Source organism: Entelurus aequoreus, linkage group LG13 (assembly GCF_033978785.1).
Source record: "Entelurus aequoreus isolate RoL-2023_Sb linkage group LG13, RoL_Eaeq_v1.1, whole genome shotgun sequence".
Taxonomy (NCBI): domain Eukaryota; kingdom Metazoa; phylum Chordata; class Actinopteri; order Syngnathiformes; family Syngnathidae; genus Entelurus; species Entelurus aequoreus.
The window spans coordinates 43,438,897-43,457,066 of NC_084743.1; the positions used below are offsets into that span (position 1 = coordinate 43,438,897).

Sequence of the window (18,170 nt, forward strand, 5' to 3'; positions counted from 1 at the left end):
GCCTGGACCATGTGTGTTATTAATTCTCATCTAATGTTATCTTACTTGCCATGATGTCTATAAAATAAATACCTCCCTGTTTGTCTTTACAACATTTTACTCAGGACTGATTTGTCAAGAGGGATGAGTACAAACATTTGTTTAGACACTAAACTCCAACGTACGATTTGGTTTAAGGGAACAAGACAAAGTGGGATAAAGTATTATTTTTATCTAGTGTTGGCATGCGCACAATAACTCCGACGTGCGACATGTAGGGATAGGATATAATTTCCGGTAAGAACAGCTTTTTCTTTGCAACTCTGGGGTCTGTACCGATAGGTGAGTTTGAACATTGAAGATGTACCTAATGTTGTAATCGGATTCATCTGTATATTGTTTATTAAGTTTGTTTTCGATTGATCTGGAAAATAAATAGTGGTGACGTTCGTCTTCGAGGTGTATATTTAACAATGTACATTTTCAAACGATAAATTTATACTTTTGGAGAGGGTGGAGCATGGTATAATTTGCAATCTTGGAACGCCTCCACAAACAAACATTTTGCATACACATGCGGGTACTCCGGCTTCCTCCCACCTCCAAAGACATGCACCTGGGGATAGGTTGATTGGCGACACTAAATTGGCCCTAGTGTGTGAATGTGAGTGTGAATGTTATCTGTCTATCTGTGTTGGCCCTGCGATGAGGTGGCGACTTGTCCAGGGTGTACCCCGCCTTCTGCCCGATTGTAGCTGAGATAGGCTCTAGCGCCCCCCGCGACCCCGAAGGGAATAAGCGGTAGAAAATGGATGGATGGATGGATGGATGGATGCATGAACTGTGTTATAAATGTGACTGTTGAGCAAAATTTACACCAAAGCGTATCCAATACATATTATCTAGACCACATGGAAATTTAAAAATGTTAAATGTAGATTAAAATGTATCATAGTTCCACTTTAACTGCACTGTAAATGATGACCCATGGTGTACTGTTTTTTTTACCTAATAGCAGGTCTGATATCCAGAAGATAAACCCTCGTGCAACCCATTCAGGTTGACAACCCGTCTAAGTAGACCATCTCAGCAAGTCCTGGACCGCCGTGTTCTTATTTAAAAATATTTCCTCCTTAAACTGACGTTGATATAAATGGTCGATGAAATTCCACAATCAGAGGAGTACTTACATTTCTATGAAAAACCAACCTATTTATGTCATCAAATGTTATGTAATTGTTTCCTTTATCATTATAAAGCCCACTTGACCCAAGGTTCTAATTTCATGGTTGACTTCGCAACCGAACATTTTTCATAAATCAATGGAGAAATGGAGGAAATCGTCTGTATGTCTCTGCAAATGTGCAAGCAATGGCTGTTTTTAGTTATGCCTACAACCATTTGTTGACGTGAGTTAGGCAATCTGGTGGATATAAACCAACTGGGTCCATTAAAATATCAATTATTTGTCCAGATTTTCTGTGCCAGTCCTCTTTTTTCTATTTATATATGTATTTCTTCTTCTTATAGAGAGTAATGAGTTCATACTGTATGCTCTGAGGAACTCAATCCATCGCTATGAGCTGGCCACTGGCAATGACCAGGCCCTCCCACTGCTTGGTCTAAAGGAGGCTGTAGCTCTGGACTTCGACTATGACAGGAACTGCATCTACTGGGCTGACATCTTGCTAAATACCATACAGGTTAGTGAGAAATCTCCCCGGAAGACTGTTGAACTAGCAATAACCACTTTGGAATGAGAGGAGTTCTACTGCTATCCATGCATTCGTGATGTCACTCCTGGGTTACTGTAATTTTTTGTATGTAGGCCTGCTCTCTCCAGCGGTTGCAGGGCTTGCATAATTCTGCTGCTCGTCTTTTAACCGAAACCAAACGATGTGAGCACATTACCACTGGCCTCCCTTCATTGGCTCCTAGTTCATTTTAAAATTGTACCTATTGTTTTTAAATGCTTGCACCAAGTAACCCCGCCATGTCTTATTGCGCTGCTGTAGCTTTATTTCCCCAGCAAGACCCTGACTGAGGTCTTCAGATCAGTTTATCCTGGCTGTCCCTAAACCCGACTCAAAACCACAGGAGATAGAGCCATCTCAGTGGCAGGGCCCAAATTGTGGAACAGCCTTTCACTATCCATTAGATTCTCCTAGTCTCTGAGCCAATTTAAATCCAGATTAAAAACATGTTTTTACTCCTTGGCATTCAAATCCAGCTAGGCTATCTTGGTCGTTTTTAATTCTTGTATTTTAAATGTTTTATTTATGTATTACATTTTAGTATTTTTAGGTTATATATTTTGCACTTCTTTTAAGGTATATTTTATTATTGTATTTTATTCAACCTTCTGTGTTACAATGTAAATGTGACACAGTGTGCCCTTTTTTTTGGTTCAAATTGTCAAATAGCACTCTGGCCAACTGGGGTTGTTTTTAAAAGTGCTTTATAAATGAATAAACTGAACTGAACTAGTCACATTTATAAATCATGATTCTTTAATGAATTATGATACTTAGAAAACAAGTGAATGTGAATGTTTGCGAATGTGAGAGCATGGACTCAACAATAGACACGCTTTGACTTTGACCATCTTGATATTCTCTTGCAGCGTCTCTGTATGAATGGCAGTACCGGTCAAGAGATTATAGTTAAGGAAGACCTGATGGATGTAGAGGCCTTGGTGTTTGACCCCATCAGCAGATTGCTTTACTGGGTTGATGCTGGGGAAAAGAAAATTGAGGTACGCAACACTAAAAAAGTTTGACTCGTTATATTTTATTAGTTTAAAACATAATACAATAAAAAACTACTACTAAAAATCTAGATAGGTAAATGTTAGCATTTACCTAAAGATCTACGCAGTGTATCATACAATTTACACACACACTGGTTTGTGTATGTTGAAGGTTTCCAATCCTGACGGGGACTGGCGCCACACCCTTCTTAATGACTCCATTCTGGAACATCCACGAGCTCTTGTTTTACTGCCTGAAGAAGGGTACATTCTGTTAACCGACACACTCACACAGACACCACACACATGCGCACGCACGCGCGCACACACACACACACCCACACACACACACACACACACACGTATCCATTGTAAGGAAGAGAGTAATTTATTTTTGTGTTAAGTTTATTTAATTTAACTTAAAAGGGGGCTTTTAATATTCTAATCTATATATCAAGGGTGCACGATAATTATCAGGTCAATAATAGGAATTGTGACGTCCCACCGATAAAGAAAAAGCTCTGATAACCGATAAAAAAATGTAAATAAATAACGCTCCAATGAGGCGAGATTATTATAATTATTATTTTATTTTTATATATATTTTTTTGATCATCATTATATTTCTTAGTTCCTTTCAGATCGATACTGGTGATGAAAAACGATGTCAAACGTGGCACGCTACATGCAAGCTATCACTCGTCAGCGAAAGAAGTGCTTCCTGATGAAGACAGTTTAGTGCTTTGCAGTCAAATAACACAGGTCCTTTATCGGTCACGCTTTTTTTCTCCAAAAGTCACACACACATCGAGGCTTCGAGATATACAATATCACGCCTTGTATTTCATAAGGCATTGAGATCGGCTTCAGTATCGTTTGACCCGTCACTACATGTCAGCATAACACAGGCTAGCGGTACTACAATGTTTAGTGCACAGTTTTTTAAACAAAATAACCCATGTTATTAATAACAAAACAATTAATGACTGAAGGATAGTCCGATCTTATACTGAGGATCGCGAAAAATTCTAGATCTCGAAAGAACTCAACACCTACATGTTATGATATAAAATCACTATAGATCTTACATAGATTCAAGTTATAGTTAGTTTTTAAGATATTGACTATTATTAAGTTGGGGTCAACATTGCAATTAGTTTTTTGATATGTAATTGAAGTATAGGCCACATTGAGCGTGAAATATCTCATTGTACACAGGCATTATAATCACTTATCCATATGTTTTGAGACTGGCCTTTAAACTTTTGCACAATTTATTGCACATTTTATTTTGAAGCTTTTCAAAGTTGCTGCTGGGTCTAGTGTTTAATCAAAAATTATATTGATTATATAGGTGGTAGTCAATGTAGTTTATTCCTTTAGGTGTGCAAAATATTTAAACATGGTGTTTTATTTTCTCTATTAAGCAAAATGAATGCTTACAAATCTATTACTATAACAAGTAAAAAGAAAGGAGAGCTGATCGGTCACCATTTTGCAGTAAAAAGTGATATCAAGTCATCCTCAGAATTGACAGCATAGCTTGTCTGATTGTCAGTCCCAATAGTCTATATTTTTTAATTCATATTCCTCCATCCCACAGTCTGATGTTTTGGACCGACTGGGGAGACACAGCAGCAGGTATTTACCGGAGCCACATGGACGGAACCAATGTTTCCTCCATCGCGTCAGAAGGGGTCCGCTGGCCCAATGGGATCACAGCTGATGATCACTGGCTGTACTGGACTGAAGCCTTCAGTGACCGCATCGAAAGGGCTGACTTCAATGGGGGCCAGCGGACAATTCAAATTGAAGGCTTGCCACACCCTTATGCAATTGCCGTCTTCAAGGTGAGTGTTTTCAACAACACAATTTTATAATAAATATCTGACTGTTTTTTATTATGTTTACATTTGTTTGCAGAATGACTTGTATTGGGATGACTGGTCCAGAATGGGAATTTTCAAAGCTCCTAAAACTGGTTCTACGAGTAATGAGCTAATTATTGGCAGACTGACCGGTGTTATGGACCTTAAGATTTTTTATAATGGCAAGAACAAAGGTAGGAAACACAGCTGATTACAAATTTTAGCAGTAATATTTATGTACAGTAATTCAATTCAGTTTAGTATTAGACACATTAAGCAGGGGTGTCCAAAGTCTGCCTTTGTGGCTTTTACCTTCAGCGCAAACATTTTTTATTAGTTTTTGTCGACTTGAGTATGAAGCTAAAATATTTTGTTCAGATAGCTTAGCATTTATTGAACTACATATGATTTGTTTTAGCAAATTTGCAAAATTAATGCGTTCTGACCCCTCGCTGTAAAAAATACTAGTTGTATTTACAAATCCCAATTATAGTACTACATCATCTTGAGAGCTTAATTAGTTCTGTGACAGAGGTCTTAACTCAACATACTTGTAACTCAAAATCAACGTCTCGCATTGAAATTCATTGAAATGGGTTAAAAAATGGTAAAAATGGGTTATACTTGTTGTTCAGTATGGTGCAGACGAGCAGTGATATGCTCAAATTGCTCTGCCAAGTTAGCGACACGTTTGGCCATATTTTTGATTATTTCTTTTTTTTAAATACTGAATACCATCTACTTCTTGTCAGCACAATTAGCCTAGAGACAGCTCTTACTTCAAAACACTCTTCTTAAGTTGGGGCACTCTTAAGTTGAGGTACCACTGTACACTATGTCTCTTGAACCAGGTCATAATGCCTGTGCTGACCAGCCATGCAGCCTGCTGTGCCTGCCTCAGCCTGGCCATAGGCACACCTGCATTTGCCCAGAAGGTTCCCCAACTACAACCACATCCGACGGACAGCTGCAATGCCAATGTCCCACTCGATACCAGCTCCAAAACACCACATGTGTTAAGACTGGTGAGACCGAAGTACACAATGCATAATGATCATCCTGTGCTGCAAAGTCTGCATTTGAAACTCTTACTCTACTTTGTTAATTATTGGTGGCTTATGGTTATCGCTCTTATCAGAACTCAGCTGTTCTGCAAACCAGTACCGCTGCACAAATGGCCGTTGCATCAGCAATATCTGGAAATGTGACAGCGACAACGATTGCGGAGATATGAGTGATGAACAGGAGTGTCGTAAGTAAATTTTATTACAATTTGTGTTCTACACATTCATCAGAGATTTTATTAGAATGATGAAGTATGCTAGCTTTAGCATTAGCTTTGGCTTTCCTAAATTCCAACCTTCAAATATTTTATACTACTTCTTAATTGCAAAAAAACACATTACAGGCAGTCGTCGTGTACAGCGTTTTGCTTTATGTTGCACTCCTATACATTTTTAATACTGTACAAAAAAAAATTAAAACACAACTAGTCTGTTGTGATGGAAGAATATTAAGTCACGCATCGCTACACAGAGAAAGAATGAATGTCACTTTTGTTCATTTTGGTTAACTTCTTTCCCTTGATTTTGTCTTCTAAATGTAAGGCAGACTGTTCTGATGGCTGTGCCTCAAATAAGAGGAAGTGAAGTAAAAATAGACGTAAAAAGCTCATAAAACTGAGAAATGCAGACATTGGCTGCAAGCCGTTAAAACTTCACAACCATAATGATGAAGCTGGTATTTTTGAACATGTGAAAAGATCTGCTCCTATTAAAGGCCTACTGAAATGCATTTTTTTATTTAAACAGGGATAGCAGATCCATTCTATGTGTCATACTTGATCATTTCGCGATATTGCCATATTTTTGCTGAAAGGATTTAGTAGAGAACATCGACGATAAAGTTCGCAACTTTTGGGTCGCTGATAAAAAAAAGCCTTGCCTGTACCGGAAGTAGCGTGACGTCGCAGGTTGAAGGGCTCCTCACATTTCCCCATTGTTTACACCAGCAGCGAGAGCGATTCGGACCGAGAAAGCGACGATTACCCCATTAATTTGAGCGAGGATGAAAGATTCGTGGATGAGGAACGTGAGAGTGAAGGACTAGAGTGCAGTGCAGGATGTATATCTTTTTTCGCTCTGACCGTAACTTAGGTAAAAGGGCTCATTGGATTCCCCACTTTCTCCTTTTTCTATTGTGGATCATGGATTTGTAATTTAAACCACCTCGGATACTATATCCTCTTGAAAATGAGAGTCGAGAACGCGAAATGGACATTCACAGTGACTTTTATCTCCACGACAATACATCGGTGAAGCACTTTAGCTACGGAGCTAACGTGATAGCATCGTGCTTAAATGCAGATAGAAACAAAAGAAATAAGCCCCTGACTGGAAGGACAGACAGCAGATCAACAATACTACTATCAGGAGACACCGAACCAAATACTGGACCTGTAACCACACGGTTAATGCTGTGCCGCCTGTCGAAGCCTAGCAATGCTGTTGCTAACGACGCCATTGAAGCTAACTTAGCTACGGGACCTCGTCAGAGCTATGATAAAAACATTAGCGCTCCGCCTACGCCAGCCCTCATCTGCTCATCAACACCCGTGCTCACCTGCGTTCCAGCGATCGACGGCGCGACTAAGGACTTCACCCGATCATCGATGCGGTCGGCGGCTAGCGTCGGATAGCGCGTCTGCTATCCTCAAAGTCCTCCTGGTTGTGTTGCTGCAGCCAGCCGCTAATACACTGATCCCACCTACAGCTTTCTTCTTTGCAGTCTCCATTGTTCATTAAACAAATTGCAAAAGATTCACCAACACAGATGTCCAGAATACTGTGGAATTTTGCGATGAAAACAGAGCTGTTTGTATTGTGATACAATGTGTCTGAATACTTCCGTTTCAACCATTGACATCACGCGCAAACGTCATCATACATAGACGTTTTCAACTGGAAGTTCCCAGGGAAATTTAAAATTGCACTTTATAAGTTAACCCGGCCGTATTGGCATGTGTTGCAATGTTAAGATTTCATCATTGATATATAAACTATCAGACTGCGTGGTCGGTAATAGTGGGTTTCAGTAGGCCTTTAAATGGACAGTGATAAGTAAGCTGTGTAGTGGTCTCATTATTGAGGCTTCCTCCTCCCCAATATCTCCTTGCCTTGTAACACGCCTTCCAGTGTGCAATACAATTACAGGGACAAAATGAAGGAGTTATCTTCTTTATTTTTGTTTAACTTAATTCTTGTATTCAATCTTTATTTTAAATGTCCTTTTTGTGTTCTGTGTACAGTGAGAGTGACTAATGTGTTAATTTAGGTATACATTCTGATACTTGTATTGTAGACTGAGGACCTGCTGCAATGACTACTAATTAGAACTGTATATCTATCAAATAATGTTTACCATTAAATAAACATGGAACATAGTTGTTTTTAGTTGCTATTTGTAATCTATTGTTTCTGCTTTTGGGTGTTATCAGCGACAACAACTTGTGACCCGTCCAACCAGTTTCGCTGCATATCGTCTGGTTCCTGTATTCCCTTGGCCTTCTACTGTGACCACGAAGACGACTGTGGAGACAACAGTGATGAAAAACACTGTGGTATGTATTTATGCCCTTTTGGAGATATTTATGGAGAAAGATTTAATTCCAAAGTAAAAAGGTGTTGTCTATGTCTTTCAATCCATGTAGAACACTGAAGAAAACTTAGCAAACAAATGCATCTGTCACAAAATATTGGTTAAGTACTTACAGTGTATGTATGCTAGACCAGTGGTTCTCAAACTTTTTTCACCAAGTACCACCTCAGAGAACTCTTGGCTCTCCAAGTACTACCAAGATGACTAACGTTAAAATATAGTAGCGTAGTAGGCCTAAGTATTCAATAAAAAGAAAACAGAGTTTTTATTTAACAAGTATATTTGATATTTTTAGCCACTGTAACATTTCACACAGTTTGAACAGTAACACTGTGTTTGAATATAGAAAAATAAAACAGTACGGTACTTTAAACAAGTGATTCTTTGGCGTACCACTAGATCAGGGGTTGGCAATGTACAAGGAGCCATTTGAGCCCATTTCCTACCAAATGAAACCCACTTAGTGCTACAAACTCTGTTTGATCCCTAAAATGACGACAACACCACTTATAGTTTTATTACACTTATGCTGTAGCATTTATAAAGTCAAACACTAGACAGAAAACGACTTTCCAAGTAGTTTTTCTCTGATCAGCTTTCCGCAGTTCCGAAACTGATCTTTTTCGGTCATCTCCAGCTGGGTATTTTTCCGCGAATGCTGTGTGTTTGTTCTGGAAATGTCTTTCAACATTTGATTTTATGTTGTTTGCTATTATCTCCCCACATATTAAACAAACAGGTGAACCAGCCTCGTCAACAGTGAAAACAAATGAATCTGTCCATGAAGCATTACCTTTACTATTTTCATCAGAAATGTTTATCTTTTTTTCATCTGCCCATTGCTAGCTTACCATGGGTTGACCGCTAAAAACAATACAATTGCTTGGCAGCACAAGATGACACATATAGGGTGTGACGTACTTTCTGATCAACAAAATAGTAAAATACGTTGTATTTTTACATTAGAAGCTCACTGAACTCCCCAAAATAACAACTACTAAGTTAAAATAAAGTAACTAAATAAAATAAATACAAATTGAATAGCCATTATTTATTTACAATTTGTTTCAAAGGTAAGCTAAAGGGAGCCAGGGCACAGGCATGAAAAATCCGCATGTGGGGACTCTGCCGGTTGCAAGCCTCTGCCCGCGTACTGCTCCATCTAGTGGTATGCCAAACAGTTTGAAAATCACTGTGCTACACCCTAAAATGTTTAAAGAGACTTACTTATACAATCTGAACTCTTTATTCTCAAAATGAATGCTGTTACCTAACCCATATAAGTAGCAGCGTATGTTCAGGCCACTGAGCCCAACCACTGTATTACAGCACATTAGTGTACCATGAGAGGGGATAGGACTTGGAGCAAGTACCTGACTTATTGTAGTAGGTGTGGTCAGGGTCATTAAAAAAACGGAAATGAGCAGGATAAGACCCCTTTAACAGACCACAAGTAAGTATGTGTCCAAAATAAGACCCTGTGGCCATTTGCAGCTTAGGTCTTAATTTGTATTTCTCCCTATATATATAATTATATTTTATACATACAGTACAACTAAACAAGTGCACACTGAGAAGATTAACATTGAAGTATTGGTCGCTTGAACAAGATATCATAGTAACAACAATAATTTTTTAACTTTATTTAAAAGCTTAGCATATCTTGAAATACATAGTAGTAGGGTTGGGCGATATATCGAGTTTGTGAGATGTATCGATATATTTTTAAACAAGATATGAATTAAGAAAATACCGTAATATCGATGTAATTTATTTCACGTTGAAATTACCAAACATTGCTTATTTGTTGTGTTCCTTGTTCTCCCCTCACTAAGGATAAGTAAATAAAATCCAAGTGGCTCCAGCATCCTTTCTGTACGTAGCTTTAAGGCGAAAAAGTTTGCACTTACCTAATATAGAACAGAGGTGTAATAATGTGCAATTAAGTCAGTTGTGGTTGCTTTTTCGGGCTTTTGACCTGACAAAGTGCAGATAGAATTTTTTTTCCATCACTGGTGTGAGGACTGAGTTTTTTTGTTTTTTTTACACCATAGTGAGATGTTTGTGAAAATACCTGTGTTTGTGTTGCATCTGTAGCCGCGGCCTTAGTGCACTAACAATGCTGTTGTTGCATGTCTCAAGAGTCTCACAAGTGCGGTGATGGGGAGTTTACATGTGCACGGGGTGTTTGCATCCGTGAGGCCTGGCGCTGTGATGGAGACAATGACTGTAGAGACTGGTCAGACGAGACTAACTGCACAGGTAAATGTTTTTCAAGTAAATAATGTGTCACACTGTTAATATCATGCCTTTCTGTATAATATTGTATGTTTGAAAAATCTCTTGCTACTTTTATTAATTTCCCACTTGTGTTTCTTTCTAGTCGGCCACCATACATGTGAATCCAGTAGTTTCCAGTGCCACACAGGGCATTGCATACCACAGCGCTGGACGTGTGACGGTGACAATGACTGCCAGGACAACTCAGATGAAGACCCTCATTACTGTGGTAACTACTGGAATCACTTGAACACACCTTGTGCATATTATGTCGTAATGTTAGTTTTAAAAACTATTAAAGTAATTTCCTCACTTGGTAAAGTTACGCTTATGCTGGTGTTTTCAAATTAATGAGATACATAGTGGGATGCTATGTGAGTCACAGATGAGCCAACATTTGTAGCTAGAATGCACTACAGTAGCTTACAGTGGAACCTCAATTTACGAACTTAATTGGTTCGTGAACATGGTTCGTAAACTGAAAAGTTCAGTGGAGCAGAGTTCGCCATAAGAATCATCCATCCATCCATTTCTACCACTTATCCCTTTCGGGGTAACGGGGGGTTCTGGAGCCTATCTCAGCTGCACATGGGCGGAAGGCTGGGTACACCCTAGACAAGTCGCCACCTCATCACAGGGCCAACACAGATAGACAAACAACATTCACACTCACATTCACACACTAGGGCCAATTTAGTGTTGCCAATCAACCTATCCCCAGGTGCATGTCTTTGGAGGTGGGAGGAAGCCGGAGAACCGGAACCCACACAGTCACGGGGAGAACATGCAAACTCCACACAGAAAGATCCCAAGCCCGGGATTGAACTCAGGACTACTCAGACTTTTGTATTGTGAGGCACATGCATTAACCCCTGTATTACCGTGCTGCCCGCCATAAGAATCAATGTAAACATACATAAATGGTTGTAGCCGCTACAAAAGTCCATATTTAGTAAAAAAACGGCACACTTTGAAGACACTATAATGTATGTAAATGTGTGTGTATATGTATATATATATATATATATATATATATATATATATATATATATATATATATATATATATATATATATATATATATATATATATATATATATATATACATATATATATATATATATATGTATGTATGTATGTGTATATATATATATATATATATATATATATATATATATATATATATATATATATATATATATATATATATATATATATATATATATATATATATATATGTATGTATGTATGTATGTGTATATATATATATATATATATATATATATATATCTCAAACCAACATAACAAAGGTGTAATGGCTCAACAATCTATTTTTTACCCAAACAACATAACGTTACATTAAGCTTAAATGTCAACACACACACAATAAAGCATCATTGGTGCACTCCAATACGTTAACTACCTTGTTGCTACAAAAAGGAAAATTATTTTACCTTGTGTCTGCGAATATCGGTGCCGTTATTAAAAACTCTGGCATTAGCACAAACTGGTAGTTTGAGGCAATACTTCATCGGCTTTTGTCCCGGTAGTGCCGTCTCCTTTGCTGTAATAAAGGTCCGCTGTGGCATCTGTTTTGGTTTCATCACAATTAAAGACTTGCTACTGAACAAAGCCTCCTTTGCTGATAAAATCCTCAAACTGAAAGTGTTGCAAGCCACAGGCTAACTAGCTGATACAGTGACGCTGTGAGTGTTTGGAGACATTTTGAAGAGTTTCCGATCACACAAAGGGATTTCTAAGACAGGCTGACACAGCTCTGACCGGCACAAGGTACGGTGATTGTGGAAATAAACACGTCAGAAGTGCCGGTCGCCGTGGAAGCTCTTGGAAATGGCGGCACTGGTATGTACAGGATGTAAACAGTATGTGATGAAGGGGCCTCTTTAAAGTGGCCTTGCCCGTGTTTATAGGAAGTGATGCCATAAAAATGGCAGCCCCCGATGGTTTCATGCGGCAAATGCAAAATGAATGAAGCGTTCATACTCCGAGACATGGTTTGCACACAGAGACATATTTAGCGCGATTTAAGGTTCGTAAACCGAACATGGTGGCAAAAAGAGGCGTTCGTAAATCAAGGTTTCACTCTATTAGGAGTGTCCCAGTCCAATATTAATATTGGATGTTGGATCCCGGGCTCGGGATCTTTCTGTGTGGAGTTTGCATGTTCTCCCCGTGACTGCGTGGGTTCCCTCCGGGTACTCCGGCTTCCTCCCACTTCCAAAGACATGCACCTGGGGATAGGTTGATTGGCAACACTAAATTGGCCCTACTGTGTGAATATGAGTGTGAATGTTGTCTGTCTATCTGTGTTGGCCCTGCGATGAGGTGGCGACTTGTCCAGGGTGTACCCCGCCTTCCACCCGAATGCAGCTGAGATAGGCTCCAGCACCCCCCGCGACCTCAAAAGGGACAAGCGGTAGAAAATGGATGGATGGATGCTTTGATATCAACAAAAAAACAAGTTTTTCATTATTTCGGCTGGCGCCTAAAATCTTTAATAAAAGCTCAATACAAGCAGTCTTGCACAACATCCGTCAATATGAACAAATAACAAGTATCAAATAATTATAGCAGCATATGACTTCCAGATACAACGTTTCCAAAGCAGAATTGTATCAGAAAGTATCCCGGAACAAACGTGTCTGCATTAATCATGAGCTAAATTTAATGAATTCCTACTCACCTTCAACTTAAAGGGTCCATGCAATTTTTTTTCTACATTCAAACATTTACTTGTGATCGTCATAAGATGCAATGTTGGTGTTTTGGTCAACATTTTGCATAGATTTAGTTTTACAGACCGTTTTCAAGATGCTTTTTGACTGTCTCCGCCAGCATCTTCTCCCTGTCGGCCATGTTTTTAGAATTTCCATATCAAGTCTACTGACAGAGGATGAACTACAACTAAATAAAAATGGGGGACTGGCGCAAAGTTCATCGGGTCAACCTCTACCATATATGGAGATATGCACTGACGTAAATATGCTACAATAATCACATATTTATATAAAAAATGCTCCAAACGAGCTATTTGGAAGAAGACAACACTTTTTTATAAATATCTCCGGCATGCGTCCATGGTGAGAATTCAGATTTTCAAGACTAATTGGGATACGAAATACAAAAACTCAGGTAACGACAAGTAAGAAAAGTTTGCATAAAAGGGCCCCTTGAAAGACAGTATAAGTCAATTTGTTGAGAAGTTTAATAATAGTAGGTTTGTTTTCATACCTACCATTGTTCTCTGTTTGTGTAATTTCACTTGATCAAGCCTTTTCTAACATTCCACACTACAGAATAATACAAGTATTTATGTCTTGTGCTTATATCTTATCGGATCAGCATTGGTATCAGCCACCACTGAAGGCTCCAATACTGGTATTGTATCAGAAGTGAAAACGTTGTATCGGGTCATCATTAGTTAATAATAGCTTTCAGTATTTAGGCCCAAGTATAACTGTCACACATGTACAGTACTTGTCTTTCAGCATTAATAACATATTTGTGTTTATATCTATTTTTTAGAAGGAACTCGATGCAAAGGCTTCCTCTGCTCCAATGACACATGCCTGCCTGTCACTGCACACTGTAACGGCATTCGGGACTGTTCAGACGGCGCTGACGAGGAAAATTGTGGTAAGCAGAATTACTGTGCCGAACTTAAATGTCTTATTTGTTTACAAATCCTAAAGGCTAATAAACTATTGTGTCACATGGGATTTACCTTCCTAGACCCCTTATGTACTCGCTACATGGAGTTTGTATGCAAGAACCGAGCCCAGTGTCTGTTTCCGTCCCTGGTATGTGACGGTGTCAAACACTGTGAAGACGGGTCTGATGAGGATGCGGAATATGCCAGATGTGGTAGGGAACATCTACATTTTACCTATGATCTTTGTCGTATAAGAAGAAATAGAAGAAGTGTTAAAACAACACTTGGTCAAATATGTCTTTAAAGTTCCAAATTAGTTTTGCAACAATCATATGTATGGTGGGATATCAAGTTGGGGTGAGTATAGATTTTTAAGAGACCTGAATGTGACTAGAGCCACAATGCTTTTGTGTCCCAGCATTAAACACAGAGCACTATAATTACAGTTGGGAACCTTCATACACAATCGGCCGCTTTTGTCAGTATAAAATTTGAGCCCCAACCTGTCTTATTCCTGAGGGAAACATTTTCATATAAACATGTAAAAGCTGTTTTGGATGATACTTGTGGTAACAGAGTTTAGCGTGGAAGAACTTGACTGGCCCATACAAGAAGCCTTGACTTGGACCTCAATCACCTTTCAGATTAACTACAGCAGTGGTGCTCAAACAGCTATTTTTTTTTGCGGTTACGGCCCATTTTAAAAGTATAACAAAAACAACATACAAATTAAGTTAAGTTAAAGTACCAATGATTGTCACACACACACTAGGTGTGGTGAAATTATTCTCTGCATTGGAATAAAAGAGTAAACAGGTGTATTCTAAAGGGAAAATTATGCAATATTGACACTAATAACACAAGGCTAATATGAAGGCAGTTTTTTTTTTACTTTAAAACTGGCGTTGCTCAAAAATAATAAAAATCGTATAATCGACGGATACATCGGAAGTTGATCTAAAGATTCAAGCATTAATAGTAAAAATAATATACATTGATTGACTTATTTTTAACATGTTTATGAGTGTGGTTTTTTTGGATCCCCAAGACCTTTAGTCTGATGACGTTTTTAACTCTCATTGTTCGAAAAATATAAATGAATCAGAAGAAATACTGTTATGACTTAATTACCTATGTAAGGCTCCACATATGTCACAACAAATATTCAATTTTGAAAAATGTTTTGGAAAACATTTGCATATTTTGTGTTTTTGCCATAGAAAAACAGGTATTTTGTTTCATAACAATAGGACATAAAACATTAAAAAAATTAACTTTATGGATCAGAAGTTGATTTATAGACATTTAAGTGTTAAAAGTAAAAAACAAAAAATACATAACTTATTTAACACACTTACTTAACACTTTAATGACTGAGACCCTTTTGAGTTCCCTGGGACTTTTAACATCCACCAAAATCAAAAAGGGCCCTAATGGTTTTGAAAATGAAAAATATTAAAATTTCCCGCGCATGCTTTAATTTTTTAGTGTGCAGCCCTCAGTGAAAAAAGTTTGGACACCTCTGCTTTAGATTCTGAAATAACTACACACTACTAATGTAGATGCCATGGCAAGTTGTCTGTAGAGATGTGCTTATGATACTTATTTGACTAAGTATGTTAAGTAGTATGTAAGTAAGTATATATGATATGCAGAAAATGTGAATAGTTCTAAAACTCCCTTTTCCAGCCACTCCAACAGAGTTTGGCAATGTGTGTGACACATACACCTTCCAGTGTGCCAATGGAGTTTGTGTGAGCCTAGAGTGGAAATGTGATGGAATGGACGACTGTGGTGACTACTCTGATGAAGCCAACTGCGGTGAGGAAGATATTTCTGGTGTACTCCTCAGATTTAACTGGAAAGCAGTACACACAAAGAACAAATTCAATTAATGAGGATTGCTGTTTTGCTGAGTTTTTCTCCTCAAACACTTTCTCTCTTCCTTTGTGTGTTGCAGCTGCCCCTACTGAGGTCCCTGGCTGTTCCAGGTATTTCCAGTTTGAGTGTAAAAATGAACGCTGCATTCCGACGTGGTGGAAGTGTGACGGAGAGAACGACTGTGGAGATTGGTCTGACGAGTCCGAGTGTACAGGTTCAAGCACATTTTTTACACTAAAGGAGACCTATAAGGAATTTAGTCTTTTCTGACTTATAAATGTTGCTACAATGTTGGATACATGTGTTAAACAATGCCAAAGCGTCAAATCATAAGGGTTATGCATTTTGGCGTGGGCTTGCACATATTTTTGGATTCCTCTGTTCGCGGGGTTTTGCAGTCTGGCTACGTTGTGATGTCACAGCAAGGTGGACGTACATGTTTGGACATTAGGTCACAACCAGAACAAGATGAGCTCCTCCTCCTCTGTTTCAGGCTATGAGAAAACACAAAAAAAGAGTACAATGAAGTATCATTTCAGTCTAATTGTTGCATGTGCATAATTAACATCCACGTGCGAAATGCGGTGACATTAATGCTGCACAAAGCACCTTTTTAAAAACAAAAATGCACACTCTGAATCAATCGGATAGTGTGCAGGTGTACCTAATGAAAAGCGGTGAAGGCTTTAAGCCATATACTGTATATAGAAAACAGTGTACGTTTTTGTGGGACGTGGTTTAATTTGCAATCCTTGAACGCCCTCACAATTGAAGATTTTGCAGAGAGACTCAAAACACGTTTTATACAAGGGATGGTGGAGCAAAATGTACGCAGAATTTGCACCAAAGCGTATCCAATAGATATTATCTGGACCAGTGGTTCTCAAATTGTTGTTTTTAATTAAAACTTAGGTCTAGTACGATGTTGGTCATTATGGTGGTGCTTGGAGAACCAAGTGTTTTCTGAGGTGGTACTTGGTGAAAAAAGTATGGCAACCGCTGAAAAGGAAGTGTTTTAAATGTAGATTAAAATCATAATAGGTCCTTTGAACTTATTCCAGAACACTTAACCTTTTATCACCCTTATTTAGTATTATTTTGTCTGGATTTATTTTCTGTATCTCTAAAAGTGAGGTGGTAAATGTACACAATCTGGAGGGGATCAAATACTTACTACCCCCAATGTAATTATTTCAAATTAAAATTAATGTCCTTCTCGAGGTCGCTGGGGTGCTGGAGCCTATCGCAGCTGCATTCCGGTGGAATTTTTTTTAAATGAATAACCATTATTTCTTGGAGTTTCTGTATTTTTACAGAATCAGCATGAGATGTATCCCCCACACTGTATCACACACTTCTATCCTACAGGTGGAGAAAGTCCTCACACAGTGGCCCCTGCTCCTTCAAGCTGCGCCCCCAACCGCTTCCACTGTGGCACTGGAGCTTGTATCATCAACACATGGGTGTGTGACGGTTATGCGGACTGTCCCGATGGCAGTGATGAGCTGGGATGTCCGACAGGTACAACCACCTTGTCTGGCATCTTTTTGCAAAAACAGCTGTGGTTCACGACCAGTGTTTGCTATTATGGCATTGTGTTACTTTTTCCTGGTATCAAATATTTTAGTTAATATCTATTTTATACATTACTATATGGCAGTAGAATTGTCTCACATCAACTTATATATATATCAATATGATATTAATACATATGCATATATTAATGAATATACAAATACAAATACAAATGTGATATACAAATAAATAAATAATTTGTACAAATCGGTATTTGTAAATATATGTTTGAGATTTTAAAATATATTTTAGAGATTTGAAAGTATATACAAATAAAATGTATAAATATTAAAATGTGATATACAAATAAATCAAGAATATGTATAAATAAATGTGTATTTGTAAATATATTTTTGAGATTTGAATATAAAAATGCTTGATTTTGTATTTGTATTTGCATAGAATTTGCATATGTGGATCGATTTTTTGCTTTTGTGTTGAGACATTCCTACCACAAACCAGATGAACAAATAAATGTGACCTACACACTCCCCTGAACAACCAGCAG

General features: G+C 38.2%; 1 protein-coding gene across 1 annotated transcript in view; it reads left to right on the forward strand.

The window, feature by feature from the left end:
* The window catches only part of LOC133663427 (sortilin-related receptor-like), a 168,681-nt gene that overhangs the window by 112,004 nt on the left and 38,507 nt on the right, over nt 1–18,170 (forward strand). Inside the window, exons 17-31 of the mRNA XM_062067889.1 lie at nt 1,510–1,682; nt 2,603–2,734; nt 2,901–2,992; nt 4,332–4,578; nt 4,652–4,790; nt 5,448–5,621; nt 5,735–5,848; nt 8,093–8,215; nt 10,396–10,515; nt 10,637–10,762; nt 14,080–14,190; nt 14,287–14,418; nt 15,896–16,027; nt 16,167–16,301; nt 17,456–17,608. Of these exons, the coding sequence (XP_061923873.1) occupies nt 1,510–1,682; nt 2,603–2,734; nt 2,901–2,992; nt 4,332–4,578; nt 4,652–4,790; nt 5,448–5,621; nt 5,735–5,848; nt 8,093–8,215; nt 10,396–10,515; nt 10,637–10,762; nt 14,080–14,190; nt 14,287–14,418; nt 15,896–16,027; nt 16,167–16,301; nt 17,456–17,608 (2,103 nt within the window). The remainder of the gene's footprint in view (nt 1–1,509; nt 1,683–2,602; nt 2,735–2,900; nt 2,993–4,331; nt 4,579–4,651; nt 4,791–5,447; nt 5,622–5,734; nt 5,849–8,092; nt 8,216–10,395; nt 10,516–10,636; nt 10,763–14,079; nt 14,191–14,286; nt 14,419–15,895; nt 16,028–16,166; nt 16,302–17,455; nt 17,609–18,170) is intronic.